The 17,904-nt window shown below is 42.9% G+C and overlaps 3 protein-coding genes across 7 annotated transcripts; 2 read left to right on the top strand and 1 right to left on the bottom strand.

Annotated features, from left to right (window-relative positions):
• The first annotated feature begins 163 nt into the window (after positions 1-163).
• gmcl1 (germ cell-less, spermatogenesis associated) lies at positions 164-7,559 on the top strand. 3 transcript variants are annotated; one of them, XM_021602607.2, is made up of 15 exons: positions 164-557; positions 2,155-2,344; positions 2,653-2,776; positions 2,880-2,976; positions 3,633-3,730; positions 3,889-4,001; positions 4,096-4,161; positions 4,574-4,658; positions 4,775-4,865; positions 4,990-5,130; positions 5,229-5,298; positions 5,760-5,835; positions 5,958-6,103; positions 6,304-6,391; positions 6,529-7,559. In XM_021602607.2, the coding sequence occupies exons 2-15, from the start codon at positions 2,169-2,171 to the stop codon at positions 6,667-6,669; spliced, it is 1,512 nt and encodes a 503-aa protein (XP_021458282.1). In that variant the 5' UTR covers positions 164-557; positions 2,155-2,168; the 3' UTR covers positions 6,670-7,559. The 3 variants fall into 3 exon arrangements, with proteins under 3 accessions (XP_021458282.1, XP_021458281.1, XP_036833272.1); XM_021602606.2 differs by having other exon boundaries at positions 4,547-4,658; XM_036977377.1 differs by having other exon boundaries at positions 171-557; positions 2,150-2,344; positions 4,547-4,658.
• Positions 7,560-7,661: 102 nt separating this feature from the next.
• you2 (YOU2 protein) lies at positions 7,662-9,207 on the bottom strand. Of its 2 annotated transcripts, none has more exons than XM_021601259.2 (3): positions 8,931-9,205; positions 8,601-8,780; positions 7,662-8,504 (listed from the first exon to the last, which is right to left on the bottom strand). In XM_021601259.2, exons 2-3 carry the CDS (start codon positions 8,733-8,735, stop codon positions 8,316-8,318), a joined length of 324 nt encoding a protein of 107 aa, XP_021456934.1. In that variant the 5' UTR covers positions 8,736-8,780; positions 8,931-9,205; the 3' UTR covers positions 7,662-8,315.
• Positions 9,208-9,226: 19 nt separating this feature from the next.
• On the top strand, positions 9,227-16,505 carry pcyox1 (prenylcysteine oxidase 1). Of its 2 annotated transcripts, none has more exons than XM_021602611.2 (7): positions 9,227-9,388; positions 9,844-9,988; positions 10,238-10,444; positions 10,555-10,729; positions 10,853-11,064; positions 11,494-11,646; positions 14,460-16,505. In XM_021602611.2, exons 2-7 carry the CDS (start codon positions 9,874-9,876, stop codon positions 15,128-15,130), a joined length of 1,533 nt encoding a protein of 510 aa, XP_021458286.1. In that variant the 5' UTR covers positions 9,227-9,388; positions 9,844-9,873; the 3' UTR covers positions 15,131-16,505. The 2 variants fall into 2 exon arrangements, with proteins under 2 accessions (XP_021458286.1, XP_021458285.1); XM_021602610.2 differs by having other exon boundaries at positions 9,227-9,492.
• Positions 16,506-17,904: the final 1,399 nt, after the last annotated feature.

Genomic DNA, 17,904 nt, shown 5'->3' with positions numbered 1-17,904 from the left:
TGTTTCTGTGAGTGGTCATTGGTCACCTACACATTTTTTAAATATATAAATCTGGTTGAACAATAATCCAATATAAACATATTCCCACACTAGCTAGCAACAGTTAGCCTGTCCAAATCTGCATATCACCTATAGTACAGTAGATGGCAATAATGCGCCGAAGCGTGTGAGGCACATCATAGTTAGCAGGCTAGAAGAAGACAAATTGTGAGCCTGTGTTATCTGCATCGTTTTAACTATGGAAAATAGGAAGACAATTTGACAATGGTTCTTGAAATATAATTTTAAACATTACTAATGATGTTCAGGCTATTGGTAGATCGTATTTGGCCGGATTAACTAGCTCCGCAATATCTGGTGCTAAATTACTTCTTTGTCCCAATTTTTTTTTTTTTTGCTGAGAAGGCTTGTTGTTTAAATACTGTACTAGCTAACAGTAGATAAATTACGTCTGTGACCTGTCACAGCTAAGCTGGCTAGCAACATAGCTAGGCGTGTTTAAATTAATTGTCAACAAAGCTTGCTAGACGACGGGTTTGCCTTGTTATATATATCAGGTAAGTTAAGTTTCTGTATATCGTAAATTATCTAGCTATTGCATTTATTAGCTACCCGGTCGTACGCTAAAGTAGCTAGCTGTGTTGTGTAGGTAGCTAGCTAAGGAGCTGTGGCAACAACAAAAACAATGATAGCTGGACACAGTGCCTGAGGTTGTTAGCTAGCTACCGCAGTTTGCTACCGCAGTATTGTTGATGTCAGAGGACAGGACTTAATTATGTTTATCATTTATGCTTTCGAAATACTTTTGTATATATAGTGTATGTGGACACCCCTTCATATTACTGGATTAGGCTATTTCAACCACATCCGTTGCTGGCAAGTGCATACAATCGAGCACAAAGCCATGCAATCACCATAGACAAACATTGGCAGTAGAATGGCCTTATTGAAGAAATAAGTGACATTCAACGTGTCTCTGTCATAGGATGTCACCTTTCCAACAAGTCAATTAGGCAAATTCCTGCCCTGCTAGAGCTGCCAATGTCAACTGTAAGTGCTGTTATTGAAGTGTAAACGTCTAGGAGCAACAACAGCTCAGCCACGAAGTGGTAGGCCACACAAGCTCACAGAACGGGACCACTGAGTAATTTTGTAAAATTGTCTGTCCTCGGTTGCAACACTCACTACCAAGTTCCAAACTGCATCTGGAAGCAACATCAGCACAATAACTGTTTGTTAGGAGCTTCATGAAATGGATTTCCATGGCCGAGCAGCCGCATACAAGCCTAAGATTACCATGCGCAATGCCAAGCGTCGGCTGAAGTGGTGTAAAGCTAGCTGCCAGTAGACTCGAGCAGTGAAACGTGTTCTCTGGAGGGATGAATCACGCTTCACCATCTGGCAGTCCAACGGACAAATCTGGGTTTGGCGGATGCCAGGAAAATGCTACCTGCCACAATGCATAGTACCAACTGTAAAGTTTGATGGAGGAGGAATAACGGTCTGGGGCTGTTTTTCATGGTTTGGGCTAAACCCCTCAGGTCCAGTGAAGGGAAATCTTAACACTACAGCATACAATGACATTCTAGACGATTATTTTCTTCCAACTTTGTGGCAACAGTTTGGGAGAAGGCCATTCCTGTTTCAGCATGACAATGCCCCAGTGCACAAAGCAAGGTCCATACAGAACTGGTTTGTTGATATCGGTGTGGAAGAACTTGACTGGCCTGCACAGAGCCCTGACCTCAACCCCATTGAACACCTTTGGGATGAATTGGAACGCCGACTGCCAACATCTGTGCACAACCTAATTAATGCTCTTGTGGCTGAATGGAAGCAAGTCCCTGCAGAAATGTCCCAACATCTAGTGGAAAGCCTTCCTAGAAGAGTGGATGCTGTTATAGCAGCAAAGGGGGGTCCAACTCTATATGAATGCCCATGATTTTGGAATGAGATGTTCGACGAGCAGGTGTCCACATACTTTTGTTCATGTAGTGTATATAAATAACTGCGAAAGTTCTCCAGGTCTGAACCTAGTTAACTTTAAGAAATATTTACTCATCAACAAAAAAGTGACCTAATCTAGTTTGCCCCTGAGTAGGGAAGCTCGTAAATTACAATGCATCCATGCTGACGGTCTTGTTTTGAGTGTAGTGTGCAGGGGAAAGATGGGCACCCTGGGCAGCCGCATGCAGGCCTCCTCCCAGGATCCGGAGGAAGCAGTTGAGACTGCATGTGCCAGTGGCAAGCATGGATGCGAGTGCAGAAAGAGGAAACGGACTGCACACTGTGACTGTGACAGTGAGCCTGATGAGGAAGATGCCTTATTGGACACACCACGGAGGTGAGAAGAGCCACACACAACTTCATAAACACAGGTGACACACACACACAGCAAAACAGAGTAAGAGAAAAACACACTAAAGGTCTATACAAACGGAGCCCCGTTTGCGGCACGCTCTACATAGTTCCACGTACATGTGTGCGGCAGAATTTTTGGAACGCGACGCAGTCTACTCTGTTTGCGTAGACTGTGTAGAGAGCCCTTCACAGCACAGGCGAGGTATTCACACATCTTTCATGTCTTTCATATGGCCAGCCTGTTTCTAACCTTGACCTGCCCTCTGCTGGTTTGTTTTGGAATTGTAACAGGAAGAAGCTAAAGAGCACTTCTAAGTACATCTATCAGACCTTGTTCCTGAACGGTGAGAACAGTGACATCCGCATCTGTGCCCTTGGGCAAGAGTGGAACCTGCACAAAGTCTACCTGTGCCAGGTTAGTGCACTGTTCTGTGTACACTACACACTGAAGTCTCAACAAAGCCAATGCCTGTGACTCATTCCACTCCCTCTCTCCTCCCTGTGTTTTCATTATGTAGTCGGGGTATTTCTCCAGCATGTTCAGTGGATCTTGGAAGGAGTCCAACATGATGGTCATACCGTTAGAGATCCCAGACCAGAACATCGACACAGAGGGTGAGGACTTAAGTCACTGTCAGGCAGTGTTGTCGTCGAGTCACTAAACCTTGAGTCCATGTCGAGTCTAGAGGTCCCTATGACTGGAGTCCGAGTCATCAATGGTCGAGTCACGAGTTAAAACTCGATACTAGTATTGTTTTCAATTTCTTAAAGCACTTTGTGTTTCTTAACCAGGCAAAGCTAAACAGTTGACTGGTGCTTACGGGGAAGCAAGACAGTCGTTTGCGCGATGTGTCGCTTAGCCAATGATCGAAGCGGAGCCTGCTGCTTGTCTGCCCACAATCATCACTTGCTGCCCTGCAGCTCACCAGCTGATGTCGACTGCGTGTGCCGGGTGTGGCGCATCCTTCCCGCTGCTAGAGAACAGAACAGAACCCTTGCAGATATGTGCACCCAATGTTGCTAAAATTCTGCTTATCATAGTAGCCAGTCAAAGTGCAAATACAAGTCACGTGAGAGGAGAATCCCAGTCACTAATGGTTGAGTCACAAGTCATGAAAATCGGGACTCGAGTCGGACTCGAGTACTACAATACTTCTGTCAGGAATAAAATACTACAAATCGCTTTGTTTATGTCACTGAACTTCTTTTTTGCAGTTACTATACACATTTGTCTTTTGTGTGTGTGTGTGTGTGTGTGTGTGTGTTTTTAGCTCTGCAGGTAGTGTTTGGATCTCTGTACCGGGATGATGTTCTGATCAAGCCCAGCAGGGTGGTCAGTATCCTAGCAGCAGCTTGTATGCTCCAACTGGTCAGTAGATGGTCATTATCACACTTCAGTATATTTTACATGGAATGTAACTGTATACAATGTAGTGATGATGGTGATATGTGTGAGTTGAAAGTTGCTGGAATGGAATTTTCTGAATGATAATAGATAATCAAAGCCATGCCTTTGTGTTTTTGCAGGATGGTCTGATCCAGCAATGTGGCGAGACAATGAAAGAGAACGTCAGTGTCAAGACTGTGTGTGGCTATTACTCCTCTGCCAGCATCTACGGCCTGGACTCTGTTATGAAGAAGTAAGCCCCATTATTACACTCCTATTGAATAATATTACACATTTTAATTATTTTTGTCTCACTCTACATGCTTATGCTTGTGTGTCTCCTGCAGGTGTCAGGAATGGCTCCTCAATAACCTCATGACCCATCAGAATGTTGACCTGATGAAGGAGCTAGGGTGCGTCTCTTTAATGTTTTCATATTTTTCCCTAAGGCTTATACACTATATATACAAAAGTATGTGGACCCTTCAAATTAGTGGATTCGGCTATTTCAGCCATACCTGTTGCTGACAGGTGTATAAAATTGAGCACACAGCCATGCAATCTCCATAGACAAACATTTGCAGTAGAATGGCCTTACTGCAGCGCTCAGTGACTTTCAACGTGGCACCGTCATAGGATGACACCTTCCCAACAAGTCAGTTCATCAAATTTGTGCCCTGCTAGAGCTACCCCGGTCAACTGTAAGTCACTACCGAGTTCCAAGCTGCCTCTGGAAGCAACGTAAGCACAAGAACTGTTGTACATACTGGTAATAGAGGCTACGTGTTGTGTGGTCAGTGAGCAGGGTGTGTGCTGTATCTGCAGAGCGGACGTGATGGAACCGCTGATCCAGTCGTCTGACCTCTTCGTCATGCAGGTGGAGATGGACGTCTACACAGCCCTGAAAAAGGTACTACTGCAGCCTTTTGGGCTGTCTACTGTAAGGAAGACCGTTGATTTATCTCCCCCTTCCCCATTATTTCATTCTCATTCATACCCTCTCTTTGTAACTCTGCCTCTCCTCAGTGGATGTTCCTGCAGCTCAATCCATCCTGGGACGGTCCCATCAAGCAACTGCTGGCGGACGCTGACACCTGGCTTTGCAAACGTAGAACTGGTACGTTCTGTTCCACAGTGCATGTCACAGCGAGCTACAAGCCTGTCTGAACAAGGAGTTGTAGAATAGACAGATGCTGGCTGACCAGTCTTTTCTAATGAACCTTACATGCATGCTGTTGCAGAGTTGGGAGAGGAGGAGCCCTTCTTAAAAACAGAGGACGGCGCTCCCTTTACTCCCGTCTTCAGACATGTGCGCCTTCAATACATCATCAACGACCTGGCGTCTGCACGCATCCTGGAGAGAGACAATATTCTCCCACCCGGTAAGGTTGATGATTGGCTAGTGGTTTATGTTTCACATTCACTTAACTGTTTTTGTAGTAATTTTTTTATCTACTCTGTACAACGCCTCATACCACAGATTGGCTGACTTCCGTGTACAAGAGCCAGTGGTTTGCCATGCTACGGACGGAGCACGACAATGACAATGGGTGAGAACTGGATCTCCAAACCAGCAACATCGTACCATGACAACATTAATGCCAATCTGCCACTTTCAGTTACTGAAAATATATTTCCGCTAGAATAGAGCTCGCCAGCTTGTAGTCCTAAAACCCGGAAATTAGTTACCTCTGGTTCGTTCGGCCGTCCCTATGGCGGAAATTAATGGGGAAAGAATAGGGTTTTGGAATAAACTCTGAGATAATCAGAGCTTTATTCATTATGACCTTAATGTGCTTTGTTTTTTTATTACATAAATGCTTCAAAATTCACAAAAAGTGACGTTAGCTGACAAAGATAATTTCACAGAACAAAACATATACCAGACCTTATTTTAACCAAAAAAAACATTAATTTCTACGTAGGCATTGTCCAATGAACCATGGCAGAGTTGGTGCCTACAAAAAGACGCCATTACTATTTCTTTCTATAGTAAGACGTGTGTTTGTAGTCCACAGGATGCCAACAAGGAGGAGTTTGAGTCAAGCAGTATGAGGTGTGGCAGGAAACTGACCAAAGATGGAGATGTGAGTCAAACCATTAGTCTGTGTAATAAGGAAATCATTTATGATTTATTCTGAATCATATAATAAGCACTTAAAAGCAAAGATAAAATAACAGGATGTTTTAACTTTTTATTCTTGCTTAGTACTGTTGGCGGTGGACAGGTTTCAACTTTGGCTTTGACCTGCTAGTGACCTACACCAACCGCTTCATAGTGTTCAAGAGGAATACACTGAGCCAGCCATGTGGGGGAGCTGTGAGTCTGCAGCCTCGGAGGCATCTAGCATACAGGTTAGTGTTCCACGCTGCAGACCGGACCTAGGCTGTGATCAGCACAACACGCATAGGACAGCTACAGATTTCAAAGGTTGGCAATGCATTGTGTGTGTAGTAGTAATGGTATAATTATGTTCTGTGTAACTGCCATGTGATTTACCTGTGCTCTATCAGGACTAGCCCTCACCTGTCATTCGCTGTTCGTCTATGTTCAGGTTACGCCTGGCCTCCTTTGATAACAGTGGGAAGCTGGTGTGTAGTCGATCCACTGGTTACCAGCTTCTCACCCTGGAGAAAGACCAGGTCAGTCAGACCACACACAATCCACGTTCTGAAACTTTCCTCCCCTCTTGAAATGAACACCTCGGTCTTAAGTATTGCCTGAAACGGATGAAACAATTATGGCTGTAACTTACATTCTGTTCCTGTTTCTTTTCCAGGAGTATGTGGTGATGAACCTGGACAGTCGGCTCTTGTCGTTCCCCCTCTACGTGTGCTGTAACTTCCAGTACACATCTCCTCATATGGACCGCCGTCCTGATGCCCCTGAACCAGAGAGCAGTGCCCGCAGTGTATCCTGATATCAGCTCCACACCCTCAACCAGTCCCCTCTCTGACCACAGGCTGTGGCCCACAGCTTCTACCCCACACAACCCTGGCATCTGCATGCTCTTTAGCCCAATCTATTGTGTTTTGGGGTACGTTGTTTTTCAAAAATATTAATTGTTCTTCAGTTGTCATGGTTAATATTTGATTTCATTCATTTGATATGCCTTTTTATATTATTTATTTGGCTTTTTTTTATTAAAGAAAAAAAAACGTACACTGCCAATGAATAGTCCACACCAGTGGGCTGTGGTGCTATCAGAAGTGTGACCATGGTCATCTCTCACAGGGAATTATCAGTTACTAGTTCTGTACATCCATTACTATCCTCATGTAATTACTAACACATAAAGTATTGCTAATTGAGTATGTTGGCCACTAGTGGGTCCGAATTAGATGTGAATTTCAAATACCTATGGCAGAATATGGTGCTGCTTTTAAACTTTCAAAATTACTTTAATTTCTAGTCTACATTTTGGATAATTGTAATATACCTGCCTTAATGTATTGTAAGATGTTGGGCAAATTGATTTATTTTGGACCAAAGTGGCATGGCAGTCTTTGACAAAATAGTTTACTGATCTGTCAGTTTCCTCAACAGTGGGGTCTTACCTTTACACTTTGCAGTCATTCATATCGTACTATTCGTATTGCTGCATTGTCGAAGGAACCTGCAAGTAAGCATTTTGTTGGACAGTGTATACCATGTGTATCTTGTACATATGACTAACTTGTGCTGTAATATCCTCACTGAAATGCTGTCAATTAGTTCACCATTAGTGTCTGTGCATACATTTGTACATTATACAGGTTTCACTATGCTGTACATGCTTAGTTATTAAAACTGGTGTTTTCAAAAGCTGTATAAGGTGTGTGTTGCATTACTATTCACACTTTGATTAATTGCCAAAAGACACAGCTAGAATAAGAATTTCAGGCTGAAAGATATTACCAATGCAATTCCACCTTTACCATTGTTTACATTTTTATATAAAAACTAATGGAGGGAGAATCACAGAACGGGTTGCAGATATTAAGAAGACAGTCACTGAGGCAGAATAAAGACAATCATACAACAGCTAGGTTATCAGGAAATGTAATAAATTACCCTCACACAGTTCACATATAGCAGTATTTTGATGTTAGACAATTCTGTGATGTCACAGGCCTGCTGAGAACATTCATCTGGCATGTCTCTGGTCTAAGTTAAACCAATAAACAGTAAGTGCTCCACACAGAAACATGTAGGCCAACCAGTTTGCAAGGGATCTGTAGTTTCTTCTGACTGAGCAGCGGTATATCCCCACCACCCTCGCTGACATGGACTCAAATCTCACCCTTGCAAGCTGTAAACCCCACATGTCCCTTTCCCTCACTGAGGTATTGGATCTGCCATTTCAGTGTTTCACCTAGGATTTTTTCTAGCAGTTAGTGTGGAAAGGGGGGTTATGGGGTCTTCCTTGGGCATACATCTATGCATTATTATACAAATGCATATAGGGGAAACACTGCATTTCCAATTGTTTAGACTTCCTTGCTGTTATTAGTCAGAGAACTTTATGAACCCCTTTGTCACTGTAGCCCAAGATGTCTCGTGCATCTGCAGTACGCTCTCCCCTTCTCACTGTGGAATAGAGTTCAGGTTCTCTTTGAGTCTGTGTGTCATGCTTGGGATCAGGTTGACATGGTCGTCTACGCAGCTGCCCACACAGTTCTCCATCAGGGCCCTCACGGCTGGCTCCTTGGCTCCAGAGTCCAACAGGTCCCTGGCCTTGTCATTGCAGTGCATGGTGCACCTGGTCAACCGGTCCTGGGCAGAAAGATAATCACAATCAAGTTACACATTCTCTGTATCGGCTGTCTCAAGATATTGAAGTTGTTGTCAACTAAAACAAAAAATACTCACCTGAAATTTCTCCAGTTCATTGGTCACTAGTCCTTGGGCCTGAGCCAGAGGGGTGTGGCAGCGTTCAATACAATTGTGCACCTGTGACATGGAGTCTACGGAGCGCTCGCAGCACTCTGCACTGCACTTGAACATGAGACCCTTGGTACATTATGCACAAGAAAGATTTGAACTGGGCACCTGATAAGCCCAAGTGTTGACAATTACAGGTTGCAAATGATGTACGCATGGAGAAAGAAAGGGTGATTTGTAGATAATGCACTGCACAATATACTGGATTATATTGGATGTATTGAACATAGCTGAAATTGCATTTACATGACCACTTACTTGCATCTTGCGAATGTGGTACCGTTCTAAACTTTGAACCATATCCTCTATGGTTTTCAGTACACGAGCTTGATGTGCCTCTGCCATCTCAAATGTTGCTCTCAGTAGTGACTATTTAAACTGAACTGTTAGAAGATAACGTTTAGCTACGATGCACAGCTGAATAACAGCCACACCAGCTACAGCTACATATAGTATGTTATTGCAAGATTCGAAGCCTTGTTACATTACTGTTTCAACATAAGGTCACCTCCGTGAATGCATGCTTCTTCGTTCTAATACAAACAACGTCACATCCACTCCAGCTTCCGGAATTAGCTTGGTAATTTCCGGTTCCCAATATGGTATCGACGTGACCGAAGTCTCCGCTTTGAAGTCCTAACTTTAAATTTACAACACTGTGCAGGATCTACATTTGTTTCTCAGCGACTTATTTGACCAAATTACGAGTTAGATAAGTAAGTAACTTGCTTCGTTTTAAAAATCATTTGTAAACTCGTAGCTAGTAAAACTTGATTGTGAACTCCTTGAGAAGTCTTCACCTGTACTGACATTTGAAATGGTGAGCAGTGTACACTTATCAGTTATCAGACCTTTTTAATTGTCTGATTTTAGCCAAATAAGAGGGGTGATATCATTTATGTTTTTAAGATATCAAACAGTAAAAAAAAAAAGCCAATCACAATGAAAGACTGCTCCTCAAAAGATCAAGTGTGCTGCTCTTTGACCCAGAGAGATTCACACACTGATAGTACACATGTCACCACCAACAGCAGTCTGCTGTCTGTCCTTGATTGACCCAGCAATTCACACAATAATATTAAAGTGACATGTTTCTGACTACTGATCAGGTGTGAATGTGTAGCCTATGTTATTTTTGTAATTTAACATTTTATTTTTTATCTCTACTCAGATAACCTTTCTTGAAAGGAATTGAATACCCATGATGATTTCAAGGACCATGTCAATCAGGGCACTCCTGTTCTTGGGGCTCTTTCAAGCTGGACAGAGGAGTCTAGCCTCAGCTCCAGAAGTCAAAGATCCACCCAAGAGGATAGGTAAAACCAATCTTAGTCCAGACTCCACATTCCATTGTCAATGGCACCCAGTGTTGTGTGGCTACGCAGTAGTACATCAGTTCTGCATAGGTGTGTTCACAAATCTCCATGAATTTAGTTATATTGGCCCAGAGAGCATTTCTATTTCACATTACACATATTTACATGACACACATGCTTTCACTTATGAATTGTTCATTTTACTCCCCTTGGACTTCTAATGACATTGCGGTTTTATTCTATGAACAGCTGTGGTTGGAGCGGGCATCGGTGGCACAGCAACAGCTTACTTCCTGAGACAGGAGTTTGGGGCAGCGGTGAAGATCGATGTGTTTGAGCCAGGCACTGTGGGGGGGCGACTGGCCACCCACAACATGGGGGACTATGAGTACGAGACGGGGGGCGCAGTTATCCACCCTCTAAATCTGCACATGAAGCACTTCCTTGAAAGACTAGGTGAGACATGTTGGCTTGTGAGATATACACTTGCTTGTTCCTGAAAGAGTGCAGTACACATGCACAGACAGTCTAATGACACATCTTTATTTATCCCCTGTTTCTCTTAGGCCTTTCCCAGAGGCGAGATGTCCCTGGAAAAATGGCCATCTTCAATGGAAAAGAGCTCATCTTTGAAGAGAGTGACTGGTTTATTGTGAACTTCCTGCGCCTGCTTTGGCGGTACGGGTTCAACTTCCTGCGGATGCAGATGTGGGTGGAAAGTGTTCTTGATAAGTTCATGAGGTGAGACTTTAGTTTCTGCTACCTGTCTATTTACAACTCAGCAGTCAAAACATTTGAAAATCATTAATGAGAGAAGAGTGCTAATTGTAGGTATGTGATGTTTTGGTTCTTGTTTTTGTCCAGAATCTACCAGTACCAGCAGTTTGGCTACTCCTTCACCAGTGTGGAGAAACTCCTGCATGCAATGGGTGGTGACGATTTCCTCACACTAGCCAATCAGACACTGGAGGAGGCCATGTTGGGGGAGGGCTTTTCTCAGAGCTTCCTCAACGACGTTGTGGCACCTGTCACCCGTGTGAACTATGGCCAAAGTGTCCGCATCAATGGATTTGTGGGTAGGTTTTTAGGTAACAAAAAGAAATGCACACCAAAGTGGTCGGATAAGTGGTTCTGAGTGCTCTTATGTGGCCATCCAATCAAATGTTTTATTATCTTGAAAACATAAGGATACTGGCCTCCCAGGTGGCGCAGTGGTCTAGGGCACTGCATCGCAGCGCTAGCTGTGCCACCAGAGACTCTGGGTTCGCGCTCAGGCTCCTTCGCAGCACAGAAGCAGTGCGGCTTGGTTGGGTTGTGTTTTGGAGGATGCAGGACTTTCGACCTTTGTCTCTCCCGAGCCCGTACGGGAGTTGTAGCGATGAGACAAAATAGTAACTAATAATAATTGGATACTACGAAATTGGGGAGAAAAGGGGGCTAAAAAAAGAAAACATAAGGAAACTGAACTAATCCTTGTGAAATGTGTGGTGTGATGTTGTCTCCAGGGGCGGTGTCTCTAGCAGGGGCAGACCCAGGCCTGTGGGCAGTGGACGGAGGTAATAAGAAGGTGTGCTCAGGACTCCTGTACCACAGCAAGGCCGAGCTCATCCCAGCACGAGTCACCTCTATCGCTGTCAAGTTGCGACCATCTAAAGCAGGTACATGCTCTCTGGGCCAATATAACTAAAGTGAGATCAATAAAAGACCATAGCTTTCACCTGGAATCACCTGGTCAGTCTATGTCATGGAAAGAGCAGTATGATCCCTTATTGATGTCATGTGTTAAATCCACATTCAGAGGGTGAATGGGCAAGACAAAATATTTAAATGCCTTTGAACGGGGTATGGTAGTAGGTGCCAGGTGCACCGGTTTCAGTGTCAAGAACTGCAACTCTGCTGGGTTTTTCACACCCAACAGTTTCCCTTGTATCGAGAATGGTCCACCACCCAAAGGACATTCAGCCAACTTGTCACAACTGTGGTACGCATTGGAGTCAACTTGGGCCAGCACCCCTGTGGAATGCTTTGGACACCTTGTAGAGTCCATGCCCTGACAAATAGAGGCTGTTTTGAGGGCGAAGGGGGGTGCAATTGTGTGTGTGTGTGTGTGTGTGTGTATATATATATATATATACAGTGCCTTGCGAAAGTATTCGGCTCCCTTGAACTTTGCGACCTTTTGCCACATTTCAGGCTTCAAACATAAAGATATAAAACTATTTTTTTGTGAAGAATCAACAACAAGTGGGACACAATCATGAAGTGGAACGACATTTATTGGATATTTCAAACTTTTTTAACAAATCAAAAACTGAAAAATTGGGTGTGCAAAATTATTCAGCCCCCTTAAGTTAATACTTTGTAGCGCCACCTTTTGCTGCGATTACAGCTGTAAGTCGCTTGGGGTATGTCTCTATCAGTTTTGAACATCGAGAGACTGAATTTTTTTCCCATTCCTCCTTGCAAAACAGCTCGAGCTCAGTGAGGTTGGATGGAGAGCATTTGTGAACAGCAGTTTTCAGTTCTTTCCACAGATTCTCGATTGGATTCAGGTCTGGACTTTGACTTGGCCATTCTAACACCTGGATATGTTTATTTTTGAACCATTTCATTGTAGATTTTGCTTTATGTTTTGGATCATTGTCTTGTTGGAAGACAAATCTCCGTCCCAGTCTCACGTCTTTTGCAGACTCCATCAGGTTCTTCCAGAATGGTCCTGTATTTGGCTCCATCCATCTTCCCATCAATTTTAACCATCTTCCCTGTCCCTGCTGAAGAAAAGCAGGCCCAAACCATGATGCTGCCACCACCATGTTTGACAGTGGGGATGGTGTGTTCAGCTGTGTTGCTTTTACGCCAAACATAACGTTTTGCATTGTTGCCAAAAAGTTCAATTTTGGTTTCATCTGACCAGAGCACCTTCTTCCACATGTTTGGTGTGTCTCCCAGGTGGCTTGTGGCAAACTTTAAACGACACTTTTTATGGATATCTTTAAGAAATGGCTTTCTTCTTGCCACTCTTCCATAAAGGCCAGATTTGTGCAATATACGACTTGATTGTTGTCCTATGGACAGAGTCTCCCACCTCAGCTGTAGATCTCTGCAGTTCATCCAGAGTGATCATGGGCCTCTTGGCTGCATCTCTGATCAGTCTTCTCCTTGTATGAGCTGAAAGTTTAGAGGGACGGCCAGGTCTTGGTAGATTTGCAGTGGTCTGATACTCCTTCCATTTCAATATTATCGCTTGCACAGTGCTCCTTGGGATGTTTAAAGCTTGGGAAATCTTTTTGTATCCAAATCCGGCTTTAAACTTCTTCACAACAGTATCTCGGACCTGCCTGGTGTGTTCCTTGTTCTTCATGATGCTCTCTGCGCTTTTGACGGACCTCTGAGACTATCACAGTGCAGGTGCATTTATGCGGAGACTTGATTACACACAGGTGGATTGTATTTATCATCATTAGTCATTTAGGTCAACATTGGATCATTCAGAGATCCTCACTGAACTTCTGGAGAGAGTTTGCTGCACTGAAAGTAAAGGGGCTGAATAATTTTGCACGCCCAATTTTTCAGTTTTTGATTTGTTAAAAAAGTTTGAAATATCCAATAAATGTCGTTCCACTTCATGATTGTGTCCCACTTGTTGTTGATTCTTCACAAAAAAATACAGTTTTATATCTTTATGTTTGAAGCCTGAAATGTGGCAGAAGGTCGCAAAGTTCAAGGGGGCCGAATACTTTCGCAAGGCACTGTGTATATATATATATATATATATACACACAAATGCCTCAAGTAACTAACAGCACAGGTACTTAGTACATAAATCTGAAAGTTATATAAAAATCTGTTCTGTAGCTGCTAAGGGTCTACTCGAATCAAATGTTATTTGTCACGTGTCGAATACAACCGGTGTAGACCTTACAGTGGAATGCTTACTTACAAGTCCTTAACCAACAATCCCGTTTTAAGAAAAAGTAAGTGTTAAGTAAAAAATAGAGGCTATATACAGGGGGTACCTGTACAGAGTCAATGTGCGCTGCCACCAGTTAGTCCAGGTAATTGAGGTAATATGTACATGTAGGTAGAGTTAAAGTGACTCTGCATAGATAATAAACAGAGAGTAGCAGCAGTGTAAAAGAGGGGGGGGGGTGCAATGCAAATAGTCTGGGTAGCCATTTGATTAGCTGTTCAGCAGTCTTATGGTTTGTGGGTAGAAGCTGTTAAGAAGCCTTTTGGACCTAGACTTGGTGCTCCGGTACCGCTTGCCGTGCGGTAGTAGAGAGAACAGTCTATGACTAGGGTGGCTGGGGTCTTTGACACTACCCACTGTAGTGCCTTGTGGTCGGAGGCCGAGCAGTTGCCATACCAGGCAGTGATGCAACCAGGATGCTCTCGATGGTGCAGCTGTAGAACTTTTTGAGGATCTGAGGACCCATGCCAAATCTTTTCAGTCTCTCTTTCCTGTTCACAGGTATCACAGCCAGTCTTTATGAGGTAAACTATGTTGGGGACTCTGGCTCCGCCCATTCCCTGTATGACATAGTGATTGTGGCAACACCTCTCCATCAGGGAAAGTCTGACATCACCTTTGCAGGCTTCTCCCCGCCCATCCCCTCCCAATACCCTGGGCGCTACCACCAGACTGTCACCACCCTGGTCCACGGCCTCCTCAATGTGTCCTACCTGGGGACCTCTGAGAAGCCCTCTACCTTCAGTGTGTCAGATGTTCTCACCACAGACACCAAGGGCTCCATCATCAACAGCCTGAGCTCTATTGACCCTGTTCACATCCCACCAAGCTACTCACGCCCGCCAGCCAGCGAGAGCAAGGTGTGGAAGGTGTTCTCTCCTCAGCCTCTGTCCCAGGAGCAGCTCCGGGACATGTTCCTATCATGGGACTCCACCTCAGAAACTAAGTGGCTGGCGTACCCCGCTTATAATCCACCTCACCGTAGGACCCCTCCGTTCATCCTCCATGAGCGCCTGTACTACCTGAACGCTGTGGAGTGGGCAGCCAGCGCCATGGAGATGAGCGCCATCTCAGCCAGGAACCTGGCACTGTTGGCACATCACCGCTGGAACTCCCAGGTGGGCAGAATCGACCAGGAGGACCTCCACACACGTCTGAGAGGAGAGCTTTGAAAAGGGAGGGAAGGAGGGAGGGACAACAGAGGTGGAGAAAAGTAATAATAAAAAGCAATAATATCAGTCTGAGATATTTCACACTAAAACACTCCTGCGTACGTGAACAGTAGTATTGGGTGTTCTGCCCAATTATGAAGCTATATCCATTGACCCACTATATTGATATATTTTGATTTGAAAAATTCAACTGAAATAATATCAACTGCAACATTAGCACATAATTTTCATCAGATATTCTTATACTGTGCTGAATAGAATGATCACTGTGACAATAGCATAGCAAGCTATGCTATACTGCAGGGTAAAAGTACAATTATTGTTTAATACATGCATGCATTGGGTTTTCACATATATAGCTGCACTAGATGGTGTTGCTAACTTTCTGCGTTTCTAAATGTGTCAAAAACATCTGGATAATGTACCCTGTGGCTCCTCTAGACCCATGTATGCCTTCATGCTGCGTCTCAAGCTCTCTACCTCTGGCGTAGTGTTGAAAAGGTTGTAAAGCAAATTGGTTGGTGAAATGTAAGCGGTTGTGCAATTGAATAGTTCTTGCAAGGAAAATTGGCCAACAGATAATTGCAAAGTTTTTGGTGTTATACAATTATGAATACACCCATGAAGAACAAACCCCTATTCGCACTGATCATTTGATGTCATTTGAAAATGTACTGTAGTCTATTTACATATTTCTAAATTGTGCCTTTTTTTAAATTACTAAGCAATGGTTTTTATATCTGGGATTCCTCCTTTCTACCTTCAGAAAATATTTAGTCTCTGTTTTTGGTATGTTTATGTCATCTATGTGATGAGCAAATTGTGCCATGAAACTAGTCTTCCATTGTGACCAAAGTGAAATATAAGAACACAAAGTACATCTATTTTACTGTGAGTGACAAGTATCCTTCAGAAAATATTGTCTTCTATTCTGGGAGGTTAATTTCACGTGTCTCTGTAATTTGTCTAGAATGACTTGTTGAATAATTGTTGTTGGTTTAGCCTTTCTAACACACTTTTTGAGGTTTTTAGGGTTTCTGTGCGTTTGATAATGTGTTAGATACTGTACAATAGAAAATGGTGCACTTTGATATATAGAATAATATGACTAATATTACAGCAAAATTCCCATATGTTTAGACATTAACTATATTGATTGAAGAGGGACAGTATTTTGAAATCAGCTGATTTGTTGGCACGGAAATGCAAGCTTTTGTAAACACATTTGAAATCAGTTTGTAATTGCGATGTGTTTCATGCTCTATTCGACATGGTCTTCTATGGATTTTTGTCCATTTTTTTTTTTTTTTTTTTTTTGTAAATAGGACACTTGAAATCAATGTTTACATTCAGAATAAAGAGATAACACACTGAAGTGATGAATGTCATCTTTAATTAAACAATACATGCTCTGCCAGGCCCCAAAGGTGCAAATAGCCACATGTTCTTCAACAAACTGGACATTGAAATCCCAAACCACATTTTCTTATTTGCAGATAACGACATTTGCCCTGTGCTGTGGAGTAGTTCCACTACATGTAGTTCAATTAGTAATTTAACTACATTCTGCATTAGCTTGGCAGTAGTTAACTAAATTAAAATCATTGTAGTGTTTTCGGTAGTAGAACTACTTCAACTACCCATTAAATCTAAGTCAACACACACTCACTCTGGTTGTCACACTGATCTCATTGCATTGTTAACATCTGACTCCAGAGTGATGTGTTCTTGAAGTCATGTTTCATAACTTTGTATTATATGACATTAAAGATTTAAGATCTCATTTTTCATGAGGTAGTTTTGATGGAGTGAAATACTTTTTTAAAAGTAACAATTTCTCAAGGGTAGCTTTACCTTCCAGTGTGAAGTAATTGGTAGCCTTGTAAACTATGTTTTGAAAGTTGCTTTATATTTTGAAATTGGTCACTAAAAGTAAACATGACATTGCTACATAACAAAACTATTGAAAAAAGGTACAGTAGCAATGATATTGTGAGAGATTATTGAGGGGTTCAAATACAGATGTCATTCACTGTTCCCAAACAAATTAGAATTAAAACAGAATGCTCTGTACCAAAAATGATATCAGGTCTGTGCACAATGGATGAATTGTGTCTCTGAGGTGGTCTGTACCCCACATCAGAACACAGTGTCAATGATACACAATAAAAATATATATTTTTATTCCAGAAAGGAAATTGTTTACATGGACAGACCGTCCTACAAACACCCTCCCCTTCCAATCACACACCAGCACCCCAAATAAAGGGGCATCTGACAGAGGAGCTGACAATGGGTGGCATTCACACCCTAAATAATGACACGTCTGTTGTGTTGTGGCCGGGATATGCCACCCAGATGCCCACAGGTAGGGAGGGACAATGGTACCACAGCTGCCTGTCCATGCATAGCATGTGATGAGAGAGACAGTATAAAAGGGCCACTGGCCGACAAAAAAACTACCCAATTTGGACTGACCCTATAACACCTACTATAACCAACCACGGAACCAAGATGAGAGTCGAGGTGCCCATATTCCTCTTTCTGGCCGCAACAGGATTCCATATTGGTATGATAATTGTGTGGTTTATATTCTTAATTTCATAACATGTCCAATATGTGTGTTTAAATATCCCTCAGTTGTGTCATTTGATGAAGCATTGTACTGAGATGAATGCTGTTTCATGTTGTATTATGCAATGGTAATGTAAATAAGGCCTAAATAAGGCCTATAAATAAGGCCTATAGCCTATTTTTATGTGATTGGGTTTCTA

Source organism: Oncorhynchus mykiss, chromosome 5, assembly GCF_013265735.2.
Source record: "Oncorhynchus mykiss isolate Arlee chromosome 5, USDA_OmykA_1.1, whole genome shotgun sequence".
Taxonomy (NCBI): Eukaryota; Metazoa; Chordata; class Actinopteri; order Salmoniformes; family Salmonidae; genus Oncorhynchus; species Oncorhynchus mykiss.
Note: the sequence above shows the minus strand (reverse complement) of the source record. Positions and strands in the feature narration are given on the sequence as shown.